The sequence below is a fragment of the Asterias rubens genome, chromosome 13 (genome assembly GCF_902459465.1).
Source record: "Asterias rubens chromosome 13, eAstRub1.3, whole genome shotgun sequence".
Classification (NCBI taxonomy): Eukaryota; Metazoa; Echinodermata; class Asteroidea; order Forcipulatida; family Asteriidae; genus Asterias; species Asterias rubens.
Window position 1 is genome coordinate 12,300,417 of NC_047074.1, and position 26,383 is coordinate 12,326,799.

General features: G+C 38.5%; 3 protein-coding genes and 2 long non-coding RNA genes across 5 annotated transcripts in view; all 5 read left to right on the forward strand.

Moving 5' to 3' along the window:
• The first annotated feature begins 436 nt into the window (after positions 1 to 436).
• On the forward strand, positions 437 to 2,718 carry LOC117298740 (protein PELPK1-like). The gene is made up of 2 exons (XM_033782060.1): positions 437 to 476; positions 989 to 2,718. The coding sequence occupies exons 1-2, from the start codon at positions 437 to 439 to the stop codon at positions 2,716 to 2,718; spliced, it is 1,770 nt and encodes a 589-aa protein (XP_033637951.1).
• Positions 2,719 to 3,570: 852 nt separating this feature from the next.
• LOC117298326 lies at positions 3,571 to 4,999 on the forward strand. Its single transcript, XR_004519966.1, has 3 exons — positions 3,571 to 3,637; positions 4,425 to 4,572; positions 4,967 to 4,999. It is a non-coding gene; the product is annotated as an uncharacterized LOC117298326 (long non-coding RNA).
• A 245-nt stretch (positions 5,000 to 5,244) lies between these two features.
• LOC117298741 (macrophage mannose receptor 1-like) lies at positions 5,245 to 18,297 on the forward strand. The gene is made up of 17 exons (XM_033782061.1): positions 5,245 to 5,248; positions 5,620 to 5,646; positions 6,019 to 6,042; positions 6,221 to 6,250; positions 7,676 to 7,699; positions 8,208 to 8,231; positions 8,904 to 8,927; positions 10,325 to 10,626; positions 11,206 to 11,362; positions 12,201 to 12,380; positions 12,701 to 12,839; positions 13,704 to 13,771; positions 14,408 to 14,614; positions 15,254 to 15,392; positions 16,686 to 16,759; positions 17,129 to 17,326; positions 18,230 to 18,297. The coding sequence occupies exons 1-17, from the start codon at positions 5,245 to 5,247 to the stop codon at positions 18,295 to 18,297; spliced, it is 1,689 nt and encodes a 562-aa protein (XP_033637952.1).
• On the forward strand, positions 14,580 to 18,299 carry LOC117299000. The gene is made up of 5 exons (XR_004520024.1): positions 14,580 to 14,614; positions 15,254 to 15,392; positions 16,686 to 16,759; positions 17,129 to 17,326; positions 18,230 to 18,299. It is a non-coding gene; the product is annotated as an uncharacterized LOC117299000 (long non-coding RNA).
• Positions 18,300 to 18,734: 435 nt separating this feature from the next.
• Positions 18,735 to 26,383, forward strand: part of LOC117298743 — a 33,549-nt gene continuing 25,900 nt past the window's right edge. The window contains exons 1-11 of the mRNA XM_033782062.1: positions 18,735 to 18,756; positions 19,033 to 19,221; positions 20,582 to 20,726; positions 21,038 to 21,105; positions 21,814 to 21,921; positions 22,597 to 22,853; positions 23,409 to 23,556; positions 24,257 to 24,531; positions 24,790 to 24,940; positions 25,712 to 25,807; positions 26,077 to 26,354. Coding sequence (XP_033637953.1) covers positions 18,735 to 18,756; positions 19,033 to 19,221; positions 20,582 to 20,726; positions 21,038 to 21,105; positions 21,814 to 21,921; positions 22,597 to 22,853; positions 23,409 to 23,556; positions 24,257 to 24,531; positions 24,790 to 24,940; positions 25,712 to 25,807; positions 26,077 to 26,354 — 1,737 coding nt within the window. The remainder of the gene's footprint in view (positions 18,757 to 19,032; positions 19,222 to 20,581; positions 20,727 to 21,037; positions 21,106 to 21,813; positions 21,922 to 22,596; positions 22,854 to 23,408; positions 23,557 to 24,256; positions 24,532 to 24,789; positions 24,941 to 25,711; positions 25,808 to 26,076; positions 26,355 to 26,383) is intronic.

A 26,383-nucleotide genomic window follows, 5' to 3' on the forward strand; every position in this document is an offset into this window, starting at 1 on the left:
GAAAGTTCTGTATAACACTCTAAGCAAAACTTAAACTTTCCCAGATTCTGCAGAAAATTCTGTATTAAACTTGAAGCAGAGGTGAAAACTCTCCCTTATTCTGCCGTGAGTGCTTTATAACCCTATGTGAAGAGAAGCAATTATAGTAAAGCGTCTTGCTCAAGGACATAAGTGTCACTCTGATGACTTAACCACTTGAATTTAGAACTTGAATATGTTGCTCTAAACCACTCGGCCATGACACCCTTATTGTCTTGCTTCAGGACATCAAATAAACTTATAGGGTTATTTGTAATTTACTATTATCATTTTGTTTGTCATCCAGATATTTCAAAGTAATGTTGACGGAATGGGCATTGTGTGTCATCTCCTACCGAGCCAGATCTGTGTCCGCGCCATCAAGATCGTCCCGTTGTCTTGGCACAAGTGTGTCGCAATGCGTGTCGAGCTCGTAGGCTTCAGAGTGCAGCACATTAGTGAGTTCAGTCTTTGTTACAAGGATGTTGCGTTAAAATTTGTAACTGGAAATTCATATTATTTTTTACCCCACCCCAAAACAAAACAAACGGTAAAAACAAAAACAATGGTTGTAATTCTTATTATTTTATAGTTTAGATCAAACTCATAAAAACATTAATATAAAACCATATATGCGTCCACAATTGCACAACAGGGCTCTTTAAAACCAAAGATAAATTAATGTACGCAGGCTTCACGCTTGAAAGCTTTCACGCTTTGCACTCACACTTCAGGTGTTTTTGGCAGCAGCCTATCACATCCCTGTCACAAGTGTCATGACCGGGATTCGAACTCACTCTCTGCTGCTGCTAAGAAAACAAGAGCTTGCGTCTGGTGAACTGGACCTCTCAGCCACAACACTCATGATAATGAAGACAGAAACAGTTTTTCCAGATATAGCCACACTTAAATTTAAACAGTGTTTTAAGATGGCAAAGTTAACAATTGAGAGTTGTTGTTTTTCTGTCAGAACCTCTTGAAGAAGATGAGACTGAGGAGGATGAGACTGAACCTTCTCCAGCCGAACCACCAGTTAAGGTACCGGAAGTTCCAACCCCAGTTGTAACTCCAGAGGTACCAGAAGTTGAACCCCCAGTTGTAACTCCAGAGGTACCAGAAGTTGTAACTCCAGGAGTACCTGAAGTTGTAACTCCAGAGGTACCTGAAGTTGTAACTCCAGAGGTACCTGAAGTTGTAACTCCAGAAATACCAGAAGTTGTAACTCCAGGAGTACCTGAAGTTGTAACTCCAGAGGTACCTGAAGTTGTAACTCCAGAGGTACCTGAAGTTGTAACTCCAGAAGTACCAGAAGTTGAAGCCACAGAGGTTCCCGAAGTACCAGAAGTTGTAACTCCAGAGGTACCAGAAGTTGAAGCTACAGAGGTACCAGAAGTTCCAACTCCAGCTGTAGAGCCAGAGGTACCAGAAGTTCAATTTCCAGAGGAACCAGAAGTTGTAACTCCAGAAATACCAGAAGTTGTAACTCCAGAAATACCAGAAGTTGTAACTCCAGAGGTACCTGAAGTTGTAACTCCAGAAGTACCAGAATTTGAAGCCACAGAGGTTCCAGAAGTACCAGAAGTGGTAACTCCAGAGGTACCAGAAGTTGAAGCTACAGAGGTACCAGAAGTTCCAACTCCAGCTGTAGAGCCAGAGGTACCAGAAGTTCAAACTCCAGAGGTACCAGAAGTTGTAACTCCAGAAATACCAGAAGTTGTAACTCCAGAAATACCAGAAGTTGTAACTCCAGAAATACCAGAAGTTGTAACTCCAGAAATACCAGAAGTTGTAACTCCAGGAGTACCTGAAGTTGTAACTCCAGAAGTACCAGAAGTTGAAGCCACAGAGGTTCCCGATGTACCAGAAGTTGTAACTCCAGAGGTACCAGAAGTTGAAGCTACAGAGGTACCAGAAGTTCCAACCCCAGTTGTAGATCCAGAGGTACCAGAAGTTCCAACCCCAGTTGTAACTCCAGAAGCACAACCTTCAGCTGATCAGCCAAATGTTCTCCCACCAGGCAAAGTTGTAACTCCAGAAGTACCGGAAGTTGAAGCCACAGAGGTTCCAGAAGTACCAGAAGTTGTAACTCCAGAGGTACCTGAAGTTGTAACTCCAGAAGTACCGGAAGTTGAAGCCACAGGGGTTCCAGAAGTACCAGAAGTTGTAACTCCAGAGGTACCTGAAGTTGTAACTCCAGAAGTACCGGAAGTTGAAGCCACAGAGGTTCCAGAAGTACCAGAAGTTGTAATTCCAGAGGTACCTGAAGTTGTAACTCCAGAAGTACCGGAAGTTGAAGCCACAGGGGTTCCAGAAGTACCAGAAGTTGTAACTCCAGAGGTACCTGAAGTTGTAACTCCAGAAGAACCAGCAGTTGAAGCTACAGAGGTACCAGAAGTTCCAACCCCAGTTGTAGATCCAGAAGTACCAGAAGTTCAAACTCCGGAGGTACCACAAGTTGAAGCTACAGAGGTACCAGAAGTTCCAACCCCAGTTGTAACTCCAGAAGCCCAACCTTCAGCTGATCAGCCCAATCCTCTCCCACCAGTCAAACCCAAACCTGGAAAACCATCAGATGATCAACCACCGGAGCCCTCACGTGACGAAACAGAAACACCTGAATCTAAAAAGAAAGGTATGGATAAATTACAATTACCCGGTACTCAAAACTTATCTGTTAACTTTGTAATTCTGTTTCATTGAAGTGATTACCCAGGGGTGGATTTCACAAATAGTTAAGACTAGTCTTATCTGGAGATAGGACGAGGTACTCATCCTAACTTAGGACTACCCTTAAGTATTTCATACCTCCTAGGACTAGTCCTAACTCTTTGTGAAATCAACCCCTGTACCTTTAAAACTAAAACTCTGCCTAAGTTAGTCAATATACAATGTCAATGGTGTATAAAATGAGTAGGGTAGATTGCCTTGGCTTTTGCATTTATATTTTGCTTGTACAGCGCCATGAGCATCATGCCTGACGAACCTGAGCACTTTGTAAGAGGCCACTAATATTTAACAGGCATTTGGACCTCGAGCTATATTGACTGAAGCGCTTACTTGCCATGTGTATTGAAACCATGTGGGTCTACCATGTTTTTGGCCAAACCTATGTAAAATTTTAATTGGTAATACCTCATAAAAACTTACTTGGTAATGAGCAATGTAGAGCTGTTGATGGTATAAAACATTTTGAGAAATGGCTCCCACTAAAGTACTGTAGTTTTTTAGAAAGAAGTAATTTCTCACTTAAATACCAGAGGAAAATTATTGCTGTGCCCCCTTCAAAAAGGGAAGTTCAAGGCCTGTAACTGTAATACCTCCCATTTCAGGCAAAACAGTCAATTTGAAGAGATTCATCACTGACTTTGAAACATCCACGGTCCTCGACGGGTACAAACCCAAAAAGAACAAAATAACTTGGGTTGCAGACACGACTGACGAAAACCAATTCATCCAAGTCAACTTTGACGCTCCGAGGGTCGTCAAGAAGCTGAAGGTGGCTCCGGTGACGCTGAAGAACGGAGAGGTTGCCACGGTTACACGGTTTAAAGTGCTTTACAAAGATCCGGAGTCAGAGTCCGAAGATTTGAAGGTTTACGAATCTCCAGATGGCAAAACAGTGAGCTTTTAAACATTCCGACTATGACATGGGGGTTGATTACTTAGTGCATCTTTTTCAACCAATTAATAAAAAAAAATAAAGTAGAGGTGCTAGGTTTATGTCTTTGACCCAAGGGGTGGTAACGTTAGCAAAGTTGTGTCTTGCATCGCCTTCCACCTCTGGGACCCCGGTTCGAATCCCACCGGGGGCACTATGTGGATTGGGTTTTCAGTCCCTACCTGACTGCGTGGGTTCTCCCTGGAATATTTATCTGGGGTTTTCCTATAGACCTTGATCACGGTGCAGCCATCTTGAATTTCTCTCATTGATATCAATGTAACCAAACCGAGGCTGGAAGAACAAAATAGTCGGGTTCCTAATTGCAAAATGATTATCAGCATTCATTATCGTTATTCGATACAAGGAACATGACCAAGATGGATGCTTTTCTGAGAGTTCTTGGCTTCACAACCAGAATGAAATATTCACTTACTGAAAGATCCACAGTTATATAAGTAAATATTAGCTATAATGAGTCAGGTAGATGGCCTTAGCTTTCGATCCAAACCGGACCTTCTTCAGAGGCATTAAACAAGTAAAAAAAAAACATATTCATTTATAGAAAAAGAGAGGGGAAAGGGATAAAGGGAGGGATCGGATTCAGAAAGAAGCGGGAAAACTATAGCCAATCAAAGTTTCTATTTCAGAAACTATAGGTGGCTATGAACAAATAGGAGTAAAGTGCTGAGGACAAAGGATGTACAGTAGGAAATATTAACTGAAAGTTGTCCACAATCTCTTGTAGGTTTTCGATATCAAGGATGCCAAGGTTAACCCTAAGGAAGAGGCCATCTTCAGGTTGCCCAACGGGATCGCTACTGGCAGCATCCGGGTTGTTCCAGTCGAATGGAAGGACAAGATCGGCTTTAAATTGAAGATATATGGGAACAGAGGTAAGTGTTTTTAAAAACACTGGACACCTTTGGTTATTGTAAAAGACTGGTATTCCCACTTGGTGTATCCCAACATATGCATAAAATAACCAACCTGGCTCAGTTGGTCATCTAAGTTGCAAGAGAATAATGAAAGAAAAAAACACCCTTGCTGCACAAATTTGTGTGCTTTCAGATGCATCATAAAAGACTCAAGCTGAAGTCTTTTATTATTTGAGTGCGAAATTGCCTCTTTCTCAAAAACTGTTTTACTTCAGAGGGAGCTGTTTCTCACAATGTTTTATACTATCAACAGCTCTCCTTGCACCTACTATATTATATGTATACAATTATGTAATAAATAATTACTAATTTAGAAGTTTTATGTTAATCTTTGTAAATGTTATTTTTACAGGTCGCAAACCGAAGGGACCATCCAGAGATCGAGGTAAAATAAATAAATGTTAATGCATCTTGTAGAATTTTGCTTCTTTTTCTAGGTTGAGAATCTTTTCTGAAAGCTCATGTATAAAAGGGTCTGGGTACTTTTTGTAACACAAAACACAATGTCCACAGATTTACATTAAACTTACACCGTTTGAAGATAATGATGGTAGAAAGCTTCCCGTTGAATATTACTTACTGAGGTGTTGTAGTTTTTGAGAACCGAACGAGAATGAGAACCGAACGAGAATGAGTAAAACAATGTCACGAAAATACGCTTTACATGCTAAAGTAAATTTTCATGACATTGTTTTACTCATTTCTCAAAAACTACAGCATTTAGCAAGTAATACTTTAAGGTACATGTACGCTTCCTACATGTACTGTCATCATCTTCAAGCTGCGCAAGTTTAATGTAAATCTTTCAGTCCCTTTACGTAACTACAATTTGCAAAAATCGAACAAGAATATGGTAACGGTTGTTATGTAAACGTCTTTAAAATAAAATAAAAAACCTACACAAACAAAACAGCTGATTCAGTTGTTACAACCAAAGTTACGGAAAATTTGTTTCACGTGCTGAGAATTAAAATCTAAATCTTTATTAATTTTATTTTATTACAGGAAGAAAACCAAAGAGAGATAAAAAAGGTAGAGTGAATCATACAATATTTCCCTTAATCCCAACATTTCCTAATCAAGGTAATTTTTGTAAAATTTCTGTTCGTTCTGCAGGTTCTACGTTGTATGTTTCTAAATTAATCTGATTTTTGCACCCAAGAATGTCATTCAAATTATTTCCTAAAAACTTGAGAATGTACATGTAAGGTTGATACTTTCCATTGTTTTATCTACAGGAAAGAAGCAAAAGAAAGATAAAAGTGAGTGAAAGTTAGATTCTTGTAAATGAAAGGTTGGGGGGGGGGGGTAATTGGGTTAAAGTGCTATCATTTACAATGTATCTTTGACCCAAGATATTTTTTTCATTTGAAAACTTATGTGAATTGTCTTTTTTTTCTGCAGAACAAAAGCCTAAAGACAAGAAAGGTAGGACCTTTTTTCATTTGTCTCATTTTAAAACTCAGAGTTTTCAACATTCTGAAATTGTTAGGCATGAGTTTGTACTTTTGAGTAAACATTACAAATAAAACTTAGGAGTTGATTGCCCATTTACATAAAAAAAAACATAAATTAACTAAATTTGTTATTTTTTACTTTTCCGCAGTTTCCAAGAGAAAACCACTGAGGGACCAGGGTAAGATTTTAATATTAAATTTCTATAATTGGGGTAAGATTTGTTCAAACATAAATGTTCACAGATTTTGCACACATTGAGTCATATTTTTTTTCTTTTTTTTCTATGCAAGTCACCAGACACACAAGGCCTGAAGGCCACTTCAAGGTGTGGGCTACAAATTTGTTTTGTTTTCAGAGACCGTTGCCACCTACTCCTAGGGCTGAAACAGGGTTGCCCCTTTGACAGTCCATACGAATGTAGGCTCGGGTATGCCTTCGTAGTATAAAGTTGGTCATAGTTGGAAACTTCCGTTGAAATAGTTTTGCTTGAAATAGAAGAGTTTGATCTTACAAAAATTCAATGTTTGGAAAAGATGAAAACATTTAAGGTTTTTCCCGCTTTTTTGTGTGACTTCAATAACCAATTGAGCTTAAACTTTCACATGTATAGACGATGTGACCTATGTTTACATTCAAACCGCCCTCTGTTGACAAAACACTATATACGTCATGTTTCGCCGGGCAAAGAGTTGCGTAGTCATAGTAAGATTACGTACACTTTCTAGCTGGCTGCCAAAACACAAAGGTTTTGCCCGGCGGTATATGCGCGAATCATGTTATGGTTTTCTTGTGACGTCAGAGGTCACATCATCTATACATTGAGTCATTTCAAGTGTGGATACTGGTCTTTGCCAAATTTTTCTACAAATTTAAAATTTTAAAGGGGAAAAGCACAGGTAACCACACGCACAACATTCTCTGAGTTATATTTGTGTGGATGAAATAGATTCTAGAATAATAAAAATAATAGCGGCTTCTTATATAGCGCACATATCTGTCACTCAGTGACGCTTTAAGGTGCTTTTAACGCACAGTATTTCCTGCAAGGTATGTGGGACTACGTTTGAATCATGAGATCTACTACTTTGACATAGCCCCATATAATGATTTACAAGGTGCTGTGGCGCAATATGCTGCCAGTCCAACCAGGGCCCAATTTCATAGAGCTGCTAAACACAAAAATCTGCTTAGCATGAAATGTCTTCCTTGTGAAAAACAAGATTACCAACCAAATTTCCATTTGCTGCAAATTGCTTGTTAACTGGACTTAGCTGTTGTTTACTTATCCTGAAAATCACATGGAAATTTGGTTGGTAATCCTGTTTTTATCGAGGCAAAACCTTCATGCTAAGCAAATTGTTGTGCTAAGCAGCTCTATGAAATTGGGCCCAGGAACCCCGAGCAAACCCTTACTCCTTTCAATCAGTGCACTGGGTTCTTTTGGGTGCGTTAAACAACACATGGGACCAACGGCTTTACGTCCCATCCGAAGGAGGAAGCAATGATTAAGTGTCTTGCTTAAGGACACAAGTGTCATGACTGCGACTCGAACCCACACTCAGAATGTTAAACATCTACTTGTATTTATTTATTTGTATTACAGGAAGAACACCAGGGAGAGATAAGGGTAAGATGATCACAGTTTCGAAAGAAACTGAGCAAGTTTTTTCACTTTCTCACAGTCACTTCTTGCCCCTCAAGACCCTTAGGTCTGATCTATGGGTCTTAAAGGAATGCTCTTAGATTTTAAGCAACTGGAATGTTCCCATGGGGAAAAAAAAATTGGAAAAGGAAACTATGCCTGTTCTTATTTCGAGAGGAGGTTTTAATATTCATTACCTTTTGGAGACTTAAGAGACGGAACAAAATAAAAAAAGGAAAACAAGTTATTTTTTACTCTGTGTAAAATATTTGTTGAGAAGAAATTTCACAAATAATAGGAATAATGAATTATAAAGTGCCAAAATCCGCCTTAAAAAATGCTCAAGGTGCTGTACAGCTTAAAAGAAGTAAAATAATTGATTTGGAGATGTGTTGTTTGGTCTTTCTGTCGAGGCCTGATTTCCAAACCAGTGGTCATTTTGTTGTAGTGTCGATGAAAAGTAATTTTTTTGGCAAATCATTTATGTCCACAGGAAAGAAGCCAAAGAAAGATAAAGGTGGGTTGAAATTGTTTTTCTCAATGCAGAGTAAAAAACATTCAACGAGAGTTGCTAGAACATAATCTTTTTATAATGGATGAATAATAAGATAATAATAAGAAGAAATACTTATATAGCGCAATTCAGTACTGCAAGTACTCTCAATGCGCTTTACAAAACAACTAAACAAAACTTGTGCTAGAGAAAGCAACAAATAAACTAAACAGTATAAGATTACAAAAAAGATTGAGTGAACAGGTGGGTTTTGAGATGTGATTTGAAGAGGTCCAGGTTTATCTGGGAACGGAGGGTAGCAGGAAGAGAGTTCCAAAGGGTGGGTGCGCTGAAAGCAAAGGCTCTTTTACCGTAGTTTTTGTTCTGTATGGGGGAACTTGTAGGAGAAGCTGTGAAGAGGATCTGAGTGACCTTGTCGGGTGTATGGCGTTATCAGTTCGGAAATGTAATGAGGGGATGAATTCAAATCATGAGATCAGGGCCCAATTTCATGGGGTTGCTTCAGCAGAAACCTTTGCTCAACATATCCCTGCTTAGCAGAAGTGAGCAGGATACCAGTCACAATTCCCTGCTTAGCAGCTCTAGAAAATCTTGCCCTGGTTATCATCTTGTAGGTCATTGTGCTTTTTTATTGGTTTAAATGGCTTAAATTTTCCTCCCTTTTTTTTTTTGTAGAACCCAAACGCAAGGAGGAAAAAGGTGAGCACATTTTTAAATTAAATTGCAAATATTGAAACCAAATCTTATTCTAAATATATCACATTCCGAAACTTTGTAACTTTGTGCATGTCGGATTTTCAATAACATTTGTATTTTTTTATTTTACGCATGCAGTCCTTAAACGAAGGAAACCATTGAGAGACCAGGGTAAGATTTTGAATTTACCTAATTTAATATAAGTTTTCTCGGTCAATTTCGGAAAATGAGCAGCCAATCTAACCACCAAGCTATTCTATTTTGCGCGAAATCGAATGCAACTGAAAAGGGTCATTCGATTTCGTTTTATGATAAGTCAAACGTAATGTTGTGTCATTCGATTTAACAAACAAATAATTCAATTTAACAATTTATTAAATTTAAATTCGCAGACGCTTCTTGAGGCGTGTGTATCACGAAAAAGAATGTCGATACGCTAAATTGAACAAGAGTGCTAAAGGAATTTGACTCTACTCAAAACGAAATTGAATGGCCGAATTCTGAATTTGAAACGCATTAACAACTGCAGAGGCAAAACAGCTTTAATTTGAACGTACCAAAATGAAACTGACTGCTGATTTGCAGAATTTGACCGAGAAAACCTATACTTAAAATTTATTAGCCAATAACATTTGTTGAACCAATGCTTGTATGAGAGAGATTGGCTGTTGACAGATTGGTGTTTATATTACCGTTGGGAGTGTGCCGAGTTCCCTTGATTGGAAAATCATTAAGACAGACAGAAATAGGGATAGGTTGATCTTAGAGTTTCCGTTGATCGATAAATATCAAGATGTCACTTCCTCTTAAGAAGTATTTTTATCAGATGGATTGTTGAGTAGGAGATAAAAACATATGAACGGTTCGATGGTGAATATGAATGCCCCGCTACTTCGTTCAGGTTGCCTGGAACTATTTTTTATTTTATTTTTTTAATACTTGTCAAAGCCTTTTCAGCATCTAGACAATGTGAGAAGACATTGAAGAAATTTCAGTTTTAGAAGTGGGAAGAAAAACCCCAGAGAATTGTTCTCTGGGTAAAAACCCACGAAGTCAAGTAGGGACTGAAAAACCACATGCACATAAGGCCCCCGGTAGGATTCGAACTGGGTTCCAGAGGTGGAAGGGGAGGCAAGACAACAGGGGTCGATTTCACAAAGAGCTTGGACTCGTCTTATCTCGAGCACTAGTAACTCGTCCTAACTTAGGATTAATCTTAAGGTCTGCATGCTACAGTGCAGGGTTGGGACTCGTCCTAAGTCCTAATATTGGTCTTAAGTTAGGGAGAGTTTTGTGAAATCAACGGCAGTTGCCTGTAAATCCCGTCATGTGACACGGCCCTAAGAATGAATTCTTCAAAGAGCACTTGTTTTTATGATCTCGCTGCGTATTCTCTCCAGGCGAGCCCAGAAAGACCGCCCCACGTATCCTGAAACTCGGTTCCGGTCAGGTCACCTTCTCCAGCATCTACAAGAACTACGACCCCACCAGCGGCAAGAAGATCTGGATCCCAGACTACAATAATGATGTCAAGCCTTCTCTGGTCGTGACATTCAAGGAGCCAAGGACCCTGACGTCCATCCAAGCCAAGGGGGCAAAGGTCAAAGAGCTCGGAGAGGGATGGATTAAGGACTTCAGGCTGGAGACCAAGGCTACCAAGGATTCACCGTGGGTGAAGTATACATTGGAGGATAAAACTGATGTAAGTAGTTTGTTTTGCATTGGTTCAATGTAGCACCGTCTTGTTTCTGTTATGAACAACACAATTGGTTTTTGCTAACAAAACAGTTACTGGCTGTGTAAGCACTTTATGTAATCCACTATATACATACAGTAAACTGGCAAACCTGTAGAAGTTTGAGATCTATCGACAATCTGGGTCATGAGAAATTAGTGAAAAACCGATTGCACATTTTGCATGACATCGATACAATTTTGTAAAAATTGGTTGGTCACTGAGCAATAAACTCTAGGCGGGAAATTAGATTATTAATTTCTCATTAAATAATATGACATTTCAGACAGAAATATTTCAAGGGACGTTTTCTACTACCATCATCATTTTTCTACTTACTTTTGTAATTTTTGCAATGTAAACTAGCAAATTTTAGCCTTTTTAACTTCTGTTGTGTAATTTTTGAGATGTTTTTAATAAACCTACATTGTAATTGAATAACTTTGAATTAAATTGAATAGACCGTGTAAGTTCGATGTAAATCTGTGATCTTCACGATTTTTGTTTCTTACCGATTCTGTAACCTCCTTTCATGAATCTTTGCAGTTGATGACCTTTGAACCTGAGGTCACGAGTGCCAAAGCGACTGCCAGTTTCACCTTCCCTTCTGACATCACCGCTGAAAAGTTGAGGTTTACTCCAGTATCCTGGGAGAAGTTCCCAGCAATTAGGATGAAACTGTTGGGCTACAGGAATAACAAAAGTGAGAATATTTGAGGGTTAAAGACAGTGGACACTATTGGTAATTGTCAAAGACTAGCCTTCACAGTTGGTGTATCTCAACATATGCATAAAATAACAAACCTGTGAAAATTTCAGCTCAATTGGTCATCGAACTAGCAAGATAATAATGAAAGAAAAAACACCCTTGAAGTTGTGTGCGTTTAGATGGTTGATTTCAGACCTCAAATTCTAAACTTGAGGTCTCGAAATCAAATTCGTGGAAAATTACTTCTTTCTCGAAAACTATGGCACTTCAGAGGGAGCCGTTTCTCACAATGTTTTATACTATCAACCTCTCCCCATTACTCCTTACCAAGAAAGGTTTTATGCTAATAATTATTTTGAGTAATTACCAATAGTGTCCACTGCCTTTAAAGATAATTAGGTAAATGCATGGCAAAAAGAATACTATAAAGTAAGAAAGTTTTGCGGTGACTCTGTGTAAAAATCTCTTTGTAAGTAGTGGTGCCTCTGAGAAGAGCCGATTTGGTTCTGCTCGACATTTTGATCCAAAAGCACACACATTTGTGCAATAGGGGTGCAGTTTTTTCTCTTCATTATTCTCTTGCAACTGCGATGACCAATTGAGTAAAAAGTTTTCACAGATTAGTTATTTTATGCATATGTTGGGATACACCAAGTCAAAATACTGTTCTTTGGCAATAACCAAACGTGTCTAGTGCCTTTAAGAAAGGCAGCAGGTAATAGTAAACTAATTGTTTTCAAGCAAAGTATTTAAAACTTTAGCAGGGTTCTTGCTCAGAAACTATTTGCCCAAGTTTGACACTAACTTCAGTTAATATTGTCTTATTTTGAAGAGGAAACAGGTCCCAAACGCCGCCAGAAGAGGACCATCTATTATCGTTTGTGGAACAACGAAGCGTCTTGGGAAGAGGCTAGCAAATATTGTAGCGAGCAGGATGGAAGACTCGCTAAAATAGAAGACGCCAGTGTTCAGAAAAGACTTGTCAGGTCTATAAAGAGAAAGGGATTCAAAGGTAATCGTCTTTTTATTTTACAACGAGTTCATAGCAGTAATCATAATGATTTTATTTATGATGCAACAATTCAAATTAAAGCTATCCAAAAGTGTGCTACAACAAGGCTTTAAAAAACTGGGACGAGGTCTTCAACTTCAAAAGAGACACTACCATAGGGTCAAAACATGAGGAAATTGTTTTTTGCATTTAAACTCTAGGTCCTTTTTGTTGGTAAGCAGTTTGCAATCGCTAATTTTATTTTCTTAATTGCATTTTATAAACAATTTTTATTGAATTTTGACCCATCTCTGACCTATCTTTGACCTTTGACCCCTTAGCTGATTGGTGGATCGGTGTGTCAGATAAGGAGACTGAGGATACCTGGTTGTGGAGTGATGGAACTCAGATGACTTACACTAACTGGCTGGCAGGAGTTACGCCACCACAGGAAGAAATCAAAGATTGCGCTTTCATGAAGTTAGTACATCGGGGGGGGGGGGGGGGGGGGGTTCACAAAGATAGTCCATTAAGTTAGTACATCAGGGGGACGGGGGGTTTCACAAAGATAGTCCATTAAGTTAGTACATCAGGGGGATGATTTCACGAAGATAGTCCATTAAGTTAGTACATCAGGGGGATGATTTCACGAAGATAGTCCATTAAGTTAGTACATCAGGGGGATGATTTCACGAAGATAGTCCATTAAGTTAGTACATCAGGGGGATGATTTCACGAAGATAGTCCATTAAGTTAGTACATCAGGGGGATGATTTCACAAAGATAGTCCATTAAGTTAGTACATCAGGGGATGATTTCGCGAAGATAGTCCATTAAAGTTAGTACATCAGGGGGTGATTTCACAAAGATAGTCCATTAAGTTAGTACATCAGGGGGTGATTTCACAAAGATAGTCCATTTTAGTACATCAGGGGGATGATTTCACGAAGATAGTCCATTAAGTTAGTACATCAGGGGGATGATTTCAAGACTAGCCTTCACAGTTGATGTATCTCAACATATGCATAACATAACAAACTTGTCACACGGAGTTGTGTGCTTTCAGATGCTTGATTTTGAGACCTCAAAATCCTAAACTGAGGTCTCGAAATCAAATTCGTGGAAAATTACTTCTTTCTCGAAAACTACTTTACTTTTGAAGGAGCCGTATCTCACAATGTTTATTTTATACCATCAAGAGCTCTCTATTGCTCCTTACCAAATTAGTTTTTATGCTACAATTATTTTGCGTAATCACCAATAGTGTCCAGTGCCTTTAACTCTTTGTGAAATCCACTTTTCTATAAATTGTCTTTCTTTTTGACTCTTATTTGTGCTCTTTAGGCAAAGTGAGGACTACCTATGGGACGATGAAGTCTGTGATCTTAAGAAGAGTTTCATTTGTGAATATGGTAAGTCCTGATGTTTTCCCTGATGATGAAAATAATAGGAGGCTGGTCGAAATGTTGAGACAATGATCAGGGATGAGATTTTTCAGTCTTTTATCTGAATTCAGAGTTTTTATGTCGAAAATCAGGCAATTTTTTTTCCACATATAAAGAAATCCTGCTGTTTGGTCTGCTTCCCTAGTAATGCGGACACTGTTTCCAAAAGCTCCTTTAAATCTATAACTCCTTGGTTAACCAAATGGTGGAAATGGCATCGTTTCAAAAAAACTTAGAATTTGTATCCGAGTTTGAGACTTTTTTGTTAGCAATGACTCTCACCCCTGATGATAATCTATGTAAGACCCTTTTTAGACAGGAATAGTTCGGGGTTGAGCAAAGTTAAATTTATCTTATCATAATGCATGTATCTTTAAAAAAATAACTATCCAGTATTAAACCACTAGAAGAACTGACTGGGTTGATTTAAACGAAACAAAAATACAAAAATTCAAATTTTTGTTTGTTTTTAAATTTAACATCTAAAAAAAAATTATTAAAAAAAATATTAAAACACCATTAATTTTTGTCTTTCTTCTCTAATTAAATAAAATAACATTTTTTTTTTCTCTATCCTCTCTTATTTCTTGTTTGATTTTTAAGACGAGAAACCAAAGAAGAGTTCCAGCCGCAAAGTCATCACTGATGTGAAAGTTGGACAGGGTTTTAATTACTACATGACGTCGTTGACTTGGAAGCAGGCTTTGAGAGCCTGTGTTAGGGCCCAAGGAACCCTCGCCCGGATTCAAACCGAAGAAACACAGAAAGCCATCGAGGAATATATCGCCACAAATTTCAAAGATACTCAAGGTTTGTGGCTTCTTCAGTTCATTATCCTTTATCTCTATTATAATTAATTAATCAAGTTAATAATAATAATACAGAGTATTTATATAGCGCTGTACTAAAGAACAGAGCGCTTTACAGGAGATAAGGATGAAAGAAAAACAAATGAATTAGGATTGGTGGTGGATTAATAATAATAATAATAATAATACCAGCTCTTCTATAGCGCAATCCCCCCCCCCAATTTTTTTTTTTTTCTAATAATAATAATAATAAGGAATGTGTTCAGGAAACTTATGAATACAGGCATCGAAATCGCTTCTCTCAGACCTGCAGGAAGCTCATTCCACAGACGCGGAGCAGCCATGGCAAATGAGCTATCCCCAGCTTTCCTTCTAGTTCTAGGAACAGAAAGCCGGGTCTGATCAGCTGATGAGCTGAGTCGTTGCCTGTATGCATCAGTAGTATTAGAGTTGTGGAAAAGCCTAAAGTTCAACCAGATATGATGGAGATTGGGTGTGATGGATTTTGTAGGCATGAGTGACAATTTGAGAAGTGAGAAGTTTCTTGATTTTCCTTGTCTCAGCTCCCTGGAGTACCATACAATATTCAATATTATTGCAGCACCCTAAAGTCATTCGATTTTGTTAATTGTACCAACAGTTCAGTTTTGGTTTGATGCCAACTACCGCGTGACACACAGACGGAAGGAGGACTGGGTCTTCTCTAATGGGGTAGGACTGGATTACGACAATGGACTGAAGGAAGTTGAGGTTGAAGGGAGAAAATGTGCTCATCTTGGGTCAGTAAATATAAAGTGTCTATGACTTATTTTCTCATATTATCATATTTAATATCTTAGATCAAATTCATAAGAAAACGAAAGTAAAACCATTTGTGACCCGCTACGTGAAAATGAGTTAGATGTCGCCCAATGCATTACTAAGTAATGGACAGTTTAAGATTTATATTTGCATGGTTAACCTTTAGAACACTTACTTTTAGGCAATAAAGCTATGAATACAACAATTTTGTGATCATACTTATCTCTAATTTGTACCCTTTTGCACGAAATGGTAGTTTAAAACACCACTTTACTTTTCAGAAAAAATGATGTATTGGCTAATTTCAAACGGAAGTAACTCAGCAACGCGATACACCCCAAAGCTAAGACATATACCAAATTACTGCTGTTGGTGTGTTCTTTCCAGCCATGCATATAACTCAATCCTTGAAATTGTCAACATCTGACTCATTTTCACATAGCGGGTTACATTTGGAACACCCCAGATTGCCAAGTAGGGCTTTCAAAAACCAAAGATAAAAAGTATGGAAGCAGGTTTTGTACCTGCAAGCTTTTGCGCTCGCAATCTTTCATGCTTTGCACTCACAATATTTTACACTTTGCGCTCATATAAGGCCACATAAAAAAAAAAAAATTGTTGATCGTCCCAGCTGATCATTCAAAACCCCCGACCCCCTTTTTTTTTTTCTTTTTTTTTTAAATCATAAAAAACAACCTTTTCAATGATTTATTTTTCAAAATGTACAGGTTTGAAAAGATGTTTAAAGAAGGTTTTTATTCATGTTGGCAAAGCAAGAACAATTCTTCAAACATTTACTTGGGCTACACTGTGCTTAGTTGTTTTAAAAAGTTTACAGAAAATGTCATCTAAGAGTTAAATTTGTTTGACAAAACTATTGAAAACATCAAAAACACACAAACCTTCTGTTTTATAGTGATGTGATGATTTCTTTATTCTTGATTTCATATTTGGCATGTCAACAAAACTTTAAAAAAAATAAAATAAAAAAAAAACTCCCTCCCCCATCCGTAAAAACAAAAGGACGATCAACAATTTTTTGTCATGTGGCCTAATAGTTCATTTCTTTTCAACAGCCTACCACATCCCTGTGTATAAGACTTGAAAGGACAATAAACATAAGAAACTTAATGTGACAGTATGAAAATGAACGTAGACCGATAGGCTGGAACTGCCCTGGATCCCATAATCTAATTTTTTTCATTCCTACAATTCCTAAAATGTTATGGCCTGTTTCTCTTAATTGGTATATTTGTTCTTCAATTTGCCAGTACGAAGACGGAGCCCCAGTTCCAATGGACTGCTGACAAGTGTCGTGAGAAGAGGGGATTTATCTGCGAGATTTGTAAGTTATGAATAAACTTGTTCAGAAAATCAGAGTACCTCAAATTTTTAACTTTCACTTAATCTTTTCAAACAAATTAAAACAAAACTAGGTGAAAGTGTTTCTAGACACAACAATTTGCTCAGCAAGAAATTTCTTCCTTGATAAAAACAGGATTACCAACTAAATTTCCATTTGTTGTATATAACTTGTTACTGTATTCAGCTTTTGTTTGCTTCAGACCCGAAGTCTTGTAATATTTGATCGAGAAATTATTGTCTTTTCTAAAAACGTTTACAAAAGCAACAGTTTTTATGATCCAATTTTTTTTTAGTAACTACCAAAAGCCATACCCTCCCTTTGATTCCATGTTTTTTTCCCTTCTGACAGTCCCCAAGGATGAAACCAGCGTCCAGCCAGCAAGAGACGAAGGATCTTCCCAAGTTTACTTGAGCGTTCAGAAATCCAAACAGACTTGGGAAGAGGCTAAGGATGATTGTCAAAAAGCTAACGGCCATCTTGTCAGGATCTACGATGCCTCCTTCCAGACCAAAGTCGAAAATTCTTTGGATGAGGTCGGAGCCAAAAGTTAGTTTGTATATTTTTAGTACTGAGGACTTTTGTTTGTTGTTGAAATTCTTCACAAAATTGTTTGTTTTGCAGGGATTAATATAAAGTTTGTTCAGAAATCATTTATCTGTGGTGTTTACTGATGATTTGTGGGGTTAGTAGCTCTTAGATTTAGGTACTTTTTAAAATCGACAAAATGATCAATCAAATAATGACCTTAAACATGAGCCGTTTGCACAAATTAAATCATTCACACTAACGACTAACCAATTTTTCTCCGTCTAACAACCCATCTACTCAAAAACCTCCCGTCATTTTCTTGGAATCCATGACCCTTGACCTTCTTAAACTCCATCTCCCCTCTCGTCTTCATCACAAACTTCAACAATCTAACAGGCGGCAGTTTCTGGATCGATGCCCACTTCGATAGAAGCATCATGAAATACATTTATTCCAATAAACAGGAAGTGAAATACTCGAAGTTCGCGAAGGGATACCCTAAGGCCGGTTGTGCCTTTCTTCAGAAGAGGTAGACACAAGAGAAAATTGATTTTCACCCATTATCAATACCTGTCCATGATCAATACTTTTCCATGATCAATATCTCCCCGTGATCAATATGATCAATATCTTTTCTACCCATAATCAAAAGGTAGCTACATATATGAGTGTATTAGCTTTAGAATCACAAGCCTCTACGCTTGCGCACGAAACTTCCACACTTTGCGCTCGCAAGCTTTCACGCTTTGCACTCTCAATCTTTCATGCTTTGCGCTCGCAAGCTTTCATGCTTCGCGCTCGCAAGCTTTCTTGCTTTGCGCTCATAGTTCAATCATATCTCTGATTTATATGTTTGTACAAATTGCTGCTATTTTGAGGAAGAAGAAAGTAATCTTTGTTTCTTGTTTGTTTTGGAATCAGGAAAGGGAATTGGAAATGGAAGGACGATAGAACCTGCAAAAAGAAGAGAGGCTCAATTTGTGCATTGAACGGGAAACCACCCAAAAAAGGTAGAGACAAAATTACTGAAGAACTTATGAGAAAATACAATTAGGTTAGCTGTTTACCAACCAAAAGGACCGATGGTATAAATGCAAAAAAATATAGTTAATGGCCTGACGTTTCGACCCTAGCAGAGTCTTTCTCGAAGGCTAAATGAGAGCACAACATCCATGAGCAGGTATTTAAGAGCAAAAGCAGAGAAAATACATTATTACTAAAATTAGTATTAATGTTATTATTTATTTTCACATTTATTTATTATTGCTATTTCACAAAGTATGGAAACAATACTTGCAAATAAAGATTCTGCATGTTTTGCAGAACTACCCATAGAAATACATGCTAAATAGCATCTAAAGCACTGGTCCTGAATGAAGATGACTGACAGTAAGTTTGGATACAACAAGGAACATGTGAAGAAAAGATGAGAGATGAGGGTAGATTGGGTAAGGACAGGACACGGGGTGGGAGAGGGAACAGAGACGACTTCATTTAAAGCTGGCCAGGATTAAAAAAATTGTACTTTAACACTGCGACCCAAGAGTCTGTCAATCCAAGAATAGAGAGAAAGAGAGAGTCAGAAAGCACATAGAAAAATACTCAGTGTTGAAATGCCTTGAGCGTCACTGAATGACGGATATCCGCGCTATATAAGAAGCCACTATTATTCTTATTACCAGCATGCAGCGCACTTAGAAACTCTTTGTGTTCTTCACTTTTAGATAAGCCCTCTAGAGACCGTCCGCAGATTATTCTTCCTAAGACATTTTTGCGTCACTACAGCGGGTATCTTTACACCTGGAAAGAAGCAAACGAGTATTGCTCCTCCATCGGAAAAGATGGCCACCTCCTACGGATCCGAGACCAGAAGACATTCAGTAAAGTTGCCGGCCTCGTCAAAGGATCTGCTTGTAAGTCTTCCAGCAGAATGGTGACATTTAAATTTTCCTCATTGTGTTATATAACACCTTTTCAATAAACCATTTGCGAGTTTGAATCTAATAATGTCTGGGACAATGACAGGCTTGCATGATAACAAGTTACCACTTAAAGGATTTGGGTACTTTTTGTAACTCAAAACACAATGTCCACAGATTTACATTAAACTTACACCGTTTGAAGATAATGATAGTGGAAAGCGTACCTTAATATATTAGTTGCTGAGGTGCTGGTGTTTTTGAGAAATGAGTAAAACAATGTCATGAAAATAAGTTTTTACATGCTAAAATAATTTTCTTTTCATGATCACTGAGACGAAAATTATTTTAATGACGTTGTTTTACTCATTTCTCAAAAACTACAGCACCTCAGCAATTAAGATTTTTCAGGGAAGCTTTCTACCATCATTATCTTCAAACGGTGTAAACCTAGTGTAAATCTGTAGACATTGTGTTTTTTTTCCTACAAAACTCAAATTCATATTCCTACATGTATAGTGACAGTTGCTATGTCACATGATTCGGGCAAGCTTCTGCTTAGTTGTGTAATAGACAGTGAACACCCATACACAATTCTGAATGGATGTGTATGACACAATATTACTAGGGTTTGCTCATCTGGAGGTTGCTATACAAAAGCTTGCCACGAACCATTTGACAAAGCATTTGTCTCTATAGTCTGAGAAACTCAAGTTTAAGTGGTAGCTTCTGTCCAAGCAAGCCATTGTACCAGACATTATTCAACTCTAACTCGCAAATAGAGACCAATTAAGAACTCACTCCGTAGTAGTGAAGCTAATAACGAGAAGTCCCCTCGATCCACTAAAGCAAAAGTGGTATTCCTGGCCGATTTCCTACCTTCCTCCCAGGTAGTAGTTTAAAAGACACTGGACACTATTGGAAATTGTCAAAGACCAGTCTTCTCACTTAGTGTATCTCAACATAATATGCATAAAATAACAAACCTGTGAACATTTGAGCTCAATTGGTTGTCAAAGTTGCGAGATAACTATGAAAGAAAAAATATCCTTGTCACATGAAGTTGTGTGCTTTCAGATGCTTGATTTCGAGATCGAAGTTCTAAATCGAATTCATCAAAAATTACTTGTTTCTCGAAAACTACATCACTTCAGAGGGAGTCGTTTCTCACACTATTTTTTACTATCAACTTCTCCCCATTACTTGTTACCAATTAAGGTTTTATGCTAATAATTATTTTGAGTATTTACCAACAGTGTCCACTGCCTTTAAAAGCAGGACAGTTCTTTTCAGAACTTTTGTTTTAGGAAATTGCATTAACATGATGATATTTTCATTACTTTGTGAATTACAGCTAATTTCTGGTTGGATGCTACTAACTTGATGTCGTCCAAGGGAGAATTTGCCTACTCAGACAGCACTGACGTGGGCTTCGCCAAGTGGACTCAGGGTGGACTGAAGGACTTAAAACCTAATGAGAAGTACTGCGTTTATATGAGGTACAGGAATTATCTGTCTAGCTAAGAAAGTTATTGCACCTTTTTCTCTCAAAGGGTATCTTGTTTTCAAGATTGAAACGGTTGCTATGTGTGATGCGTCCTCTCACAATGATTTAGTGCAGAGTACAGAACAATCTGATAAAAAAAAAACAGAGAAAATGAAAAAAATAGTTAATGGCCTGACGTTTCGACCCTAGCAGAGTCTTTCTCTTTGAAAATGAGAGTGATATGAGGCCATAAATCAATCACACTTTCCTCTAAGATCACAGCATTTTACTCGCATATATTTTGTATGCTTCACATTCTCGTAGCTATGTTGATGACTACTCGTGGCGGTACGGTGACTGTAACCAAAGAATGGGCTTCATATGTGTTTTGTGTAAGTTCCTCTTGATATTGTAGAAAGTTGAGAACCAAGTAAAGCCCGGTTCATACTTTATGCGAATACGGAGTGAATGTTGACGTCACAAATTTCGCGACGTATAATTTGACTGGCGAATATCGCACAGAAAAATAGAGTTGTGACGTCAAGTTCACGTCAAATTTCAGCGCATTTGCCTTCGCAAAAAGTATTAACCAGGCTTAAGGCTGTGTCCAAATTAGCCACTACCGCAACGGCTATGGCTAGATTTCCATGTCGTCATGTGTTAAAGTATGGTCCTTACTTAGCAACACCCTTAGCAACATTCATTGCTGTAGCCACCAATTTGGATACGGCCTAAGTCTGTCAAGCCGGTGTTTATATTCGGTTTCCTTGGCATTGAACAACTGAGAATATTTCTATTCCCCCTGGACAAGATGCAAGTCCATTGCAGGTTATTCCCCAGCTCTCGCCGGTACCTATGTTCTCCTCGGTGGAGAGCAGTAACTATGATAAAGTGCCTTGCTCAAGGACACAAGTGTCGTGACTGACCAGGCCAGGATTCAAACCCATACTCTGTAAATTACAGAACTCGACTCCACCGCCCTGCACTGCTCTGCCACGACAGCCAAAGTATTTGGATAGAACCAGAATAATTTAAGTAGCTATTTACAATCGATGTCAACTTTGTGTTTTAATCCTCCATATAATCTGTTTTTTTTTCAGCCGAGAAACCATCACAGGATCCCCCTAGAATTCCAGAGGGAGTAGTGATTGAAACTGCAACACCGGCGGTCACTACAACCATACCACCAGCCGAGGAGCAAGAACCAGGTAGTTATCTGAGCTGCTAAGCACAAAAATCTGCTTAGCATGAAATTTATTCCTTGATAAAAACAGGATTACCAACCAAATTTCTGTTTGTTGCATACTGCTTGTTACTGGTATTCAGCTGTTGTTTGCTTATCCTGAAAATCACGTGGAAATTCGGTTGGTAATCCTGTTTTTATCAGGGAAGAAATTTTACGCTTTAATAGCAATTTTTTGTGCTTAGCAGCTCTATGAAATTGGGCCCTGAGCAGTCTGGTTGCTCTTTCCTTCTTAGACTTGAAGGGTGGCCAGGGGTCGATTTCACAAAGCAGATAAATCCATCGTAAGACAAATTGTCAGTATCACCGTAGTGATTTGACATCACACTTTACTAAGCAACTACGACTGATTTGCAGTTCAGATCAATCTTAGCTCTTTGTGAAATTGGCCCCAGATCAAGTCTCAAACTTGACTTTTTAGCACTTTCTTTCCTGATATTTAATTTAAAAAAAAAGGATACTATCTCAAACGACAAACAAATTAATTTTGAAAAAATAGCCTAGCTGGTTTTCTTTCAAAACGTGTCAGCCATTTTGCCTTTGTATTGAAATTGAATTTTTATTTTGACCCTTGGATGATAATTGCTCCTTAATCTCTGCGGAAGCGGTATTATTGTTTCATTTTTTTTTTTACCCCTAGATCTTAGCGCCATAATCACTGCGGAAGGGTCATCCTCAGACCCTGACAATGGCCCCCTGTCCAAGACGGGTTGGATCCCAACCGTGTCCGATCGCAACCAGTACGCCATCTTTAATTTCAGACGGTTTGTGCGACTGAACGAGCTGGTTCTACGTGGAGTCAAGGAGCCCATCGCGTGGATCACCAAGTTTAAAATCTTCTACAAACGGAAACCGGAGAGTCAGTGGAGACAGTATGTTCTCCTTGACGGCACCAGGGTAAGTTTTGTGACAAAATAGTAATAAGTTGCCTGCAGCCAATTTCACGAAACGCTAGGAAAAGTCCTACCTTGAGTTAGGATGAGTAACTTGTCCAACTTAGGATGGATTCAACACGTCCCAACCTCTATGGATACGGAACTTAAGAACTTCTAAGATTATTCCTAAGTTAGGAAGAGTTTGGTGAAATCGATGGCTGACGTTTCGACCCTCTGCTTTCCTAAAGTCTGCGGTCAAAAGTTCATGCTGCTAACTATTTTTGTCAATTTATACCATAGGTCATTTTAGTTGATAAGCAGTTTGCAACAGCAAATACTATTTTTCAGAGTAATTTTTCTGTCAGAATCATTGCGTCTGGACGTCGCCAAAAATCTTGTATCTACATGTAGCACATAAAAAATTCCAAAAGCGCTAAAACAAGAGGGCTTTCAAAAGTGTCTTAGATGTGTCTTGGATGTTGGGTTCCTGATGTAATCCCTACTGTAAGCAGTGCCATGAAATTGGGCCCTGTCCACGCCTGCTTTTTTTTCTAAGAAATTTGTTTTTCTGTCGCAGGAATTTAACAATGTTGTAGAGGATCCTGATGATGAAGCTACGTTCCCGTTTAATCCACCAATCCTGGCAAAGCGAGTGAAAATTCAGCCAATCGAGTGGAGGAACGCCATCGCTGGACGCTTCACCTTCAAAGGAATAAGAACCAGAGGTGAGTTCTCGTAAAACATTACCCTTTTGGATCCACTGTTTGGAAAAGGAATAACATGGAGATAACTGGTGTGAGTTGGTGAAAACAAAAAGGATGTATTATTATTGCCTCTGTCGTGGCCGAGCGATCTAAATCATCGGACTCAAGCTCGAGTGCTGTCAGCGACAGAGTGTGGGTTCGATACCCGGACATGACTTTTGTCAGCAAGGCACTTCACCATAATTGCTTTGAAAAACTTAGTAAAGGTTCATTTTGCATTACCAAACAGGCTCCTAAAGCTTTTGCAGCAACTGGGCTAAAATGTTGGAACCGTCTCCCTCAATCCATTTGATTAGTCAATACCCTGAGCTTTTTCAAATTCCAATTAAAAACCCACCTCTATCCTAAGTTACGCTCAATTGAATTATTGTTAATTGCATTGTTATTGTTTTTAAAACATGTAGTTTTGTACTCTCTTTTTTTTCCCGTTGCTTTTGTATTTCTTAAGCTCTTTGTATCGATTTTGTAAACAGCGTAATATAAATAAGGTTATTATTATTAAAAGGATATTTAGTTTCTGATTTTTGGTGGCTAAACTCGAAAATTCAGTAGGGTTGCTCCTTCTGAGACTTGAAGGGTATCACCATTTAAAGACAGATTGAAATTCCATTTGTTTCAGACAGCTTTTCAGTAGTCTTTTCTTTCTTTTCTCTTAAAACAGCACCGAGAGACTTATCTAGAAAGGTCACCTACAAGACATCCTCCGCGGTTAAAGGATTCAAACCAAACAGCAAGAACGGTTGGATTGCTACGACTGCCGATAGGGACCAGTACATTATCGCAGACTTCAGGAGAACTGTGGAAGTCTACGGAGTCAACGTCAACAAGGTGGTCACAAGAAAGCGCAGCGGATGGATCGAGGTCCTGCGGATGGAATACAGCGATGATAAAGAAACCTGGTACCCTTACACGTTGGAACCATTCCAGGACGATGGGGTAGGCAACAATAGCAATAACAGTAATAACATTAATACAGAATTTGTAGGGCGCACTTTCCTGTAAACCATTCAAAGGCACCTGTCTACTAGAAGTTCAGTTAAAGTATTGTCAAATTGTAGGGAAAGCAAGCATAAACCAGTGTTTTATGTAAACAATTATTTTGAGTACTTACCGATACTGTCCAGTGCCTTTTTAAGAAACTTTATCAACAGCTGTACACTCTTGACAAAAATACTGTTGTCTGTGTATTCACAGGCCATTGACGTACCCTACAGTGAAAAACGACCTAAACTTGGCAAGATCAGACTGGGTGTTCCGATTACTGCACGATACATCAAGATCACACCCATCAAGTGGCATGAGTTAATCGCAGCCAAATTAAGATTCTTTGGTTACTGGCGAAAAGGTAAGAAAAAATGTGCATGGACCTCGAATATCAGTTGGCAAAGTGGTATTTGTCCTCTAGGAACCTGGTTCGAATCTCACCTGGGGCACTATGTTAGAAAAATGTTTGTACCTCAAAAAACAGTAGCGTTGGTGTAGCGATATTTTCCTCTCGTTCGTCCTCTGGGACCCCAGTTCAAAAAAAAAAATATGCATGTACCTCAAAAATCTGTAGGGTGTATAAAGTTTACTCGCCTTTGGCCTCTGAGACCCTGGCTTAAATCACACTGGGGACACTATGTAGAGTGAGTTTTCAGTTCCTACCCCTGACTCGAGGGTTTTCCCTGGAATATTTCTGTAGGTTTTTCCCTCCCACATGTCTTCTCTCTATGGGGTTCTTGGCTAGTGTAGTGATTAAACTCGCTTTTCCGAGATTCCTTGGCTTCACAACAGAACTAATATAAATGAAATGAAATAAAATGGAATAAGACAGATTTGCCTGATTTTCAGGGCCCTTCTTCAGAGAGCTGCTTAAGCACAAAAAGTAGCTAAGCACAAATTATGCTCACCAGAATAAGGTTACCAGCCAAATTACCATGTCACATGAACCATTGGTGACTGGTATCCTGATCATTTTTGCTTAGCAGACAATATTGTTAAGCAATTTTTTTTCCGGTTAAGCAGCTCTAGGAAATTGGGCCCAAGGTCTCATACTCACCGCATCCTTTTCACTAACATTCCTGACAATTTGTTTGATCAAATAACTGCAACATTTTTATCTGATTATTTATAGGTCTGAGATTCCGTCGAATCGGTGTAAGGAAAACTGTCATCGGAAAACCGTCTCGTGATAAGGCTCGCAAGTTGACTGTGGAAAACAAAGATACTGGTAACAAGTCTATTTGGGTCTTATAAATTTTCACAAATTCCTGACAAAGCCTAACCATTTTTTTCTTTTTTTCACTCAAATATGATCACTTGATATTAAATCCCCTCTGAGTAATATTTCTGTGGTTTGTAAGTTTTGAGTACACAGTGCTAAAAACACACATTCGTGTATATGGGTAAAAACTAAAATTAATATTCTGTATAAATTTCCATCTATTAAATATGAGTAATTTATGGACAAATATTAATCTTTCGTTATCAAATTTCCAGGTGTTTTGTACAGTCTAAATGAGTACATCACTAAATACAGCGCACCGGAATCCTCCGAAGGCTACGAGCCTGGCAGTGCCAACGGCTGGCTCACTCGCCTCGCCAACAAAGACCAGTTTATGGAGGTGGAATTCGGAGACACGGTGGAGATCAGACGACTCAAGCTTCAAGGACTCAAACTCGGCAACTTTGAGGCGTTTGTGAAGACGTTCCAGATACTCTATAAGACGGAGGAGGATAAGGGATGGGTGGTGTACAGGTTTCAGAATAATAAAGATGTGAGTTGACTAAAAAGAGGAGCATTGTG

Excerpts from the sequence above, each read along its gene's own strand:
- LOC117298740 (XM_033782060.1), top strand. The coding sequence starts at position 437 with ATGCGTGTCGAGCTCGTAGGCTTCAGAGTGCAGCACATTA. Across the intron at positions 477-988 it reads CTTCAGAGTGCAGCACATTA|AACCTCTTGAAGAAGATGAG; the intron begins GTGAGTTCAGTC and ends TTTTTCTGTCAG.
- LOC117298741 (XM_033782061.1), top strand. Across the intron at positions 6,043-6,220 it reads AAAGCCTAAAGACAAGAAAG|TTTCCAAGAGAAAACCACTG; the intron begins GTAGGACCTTTT and ends ACTTTTCCGCAG. Across the intron at positions 12,381-12,700 it reads AAAGAGAAAGGGATTCAAAG|CTGATTGGTGGATCGGTGTG; the intron begins GTAATCGTCTTT and ends TTGACCCCTTAG.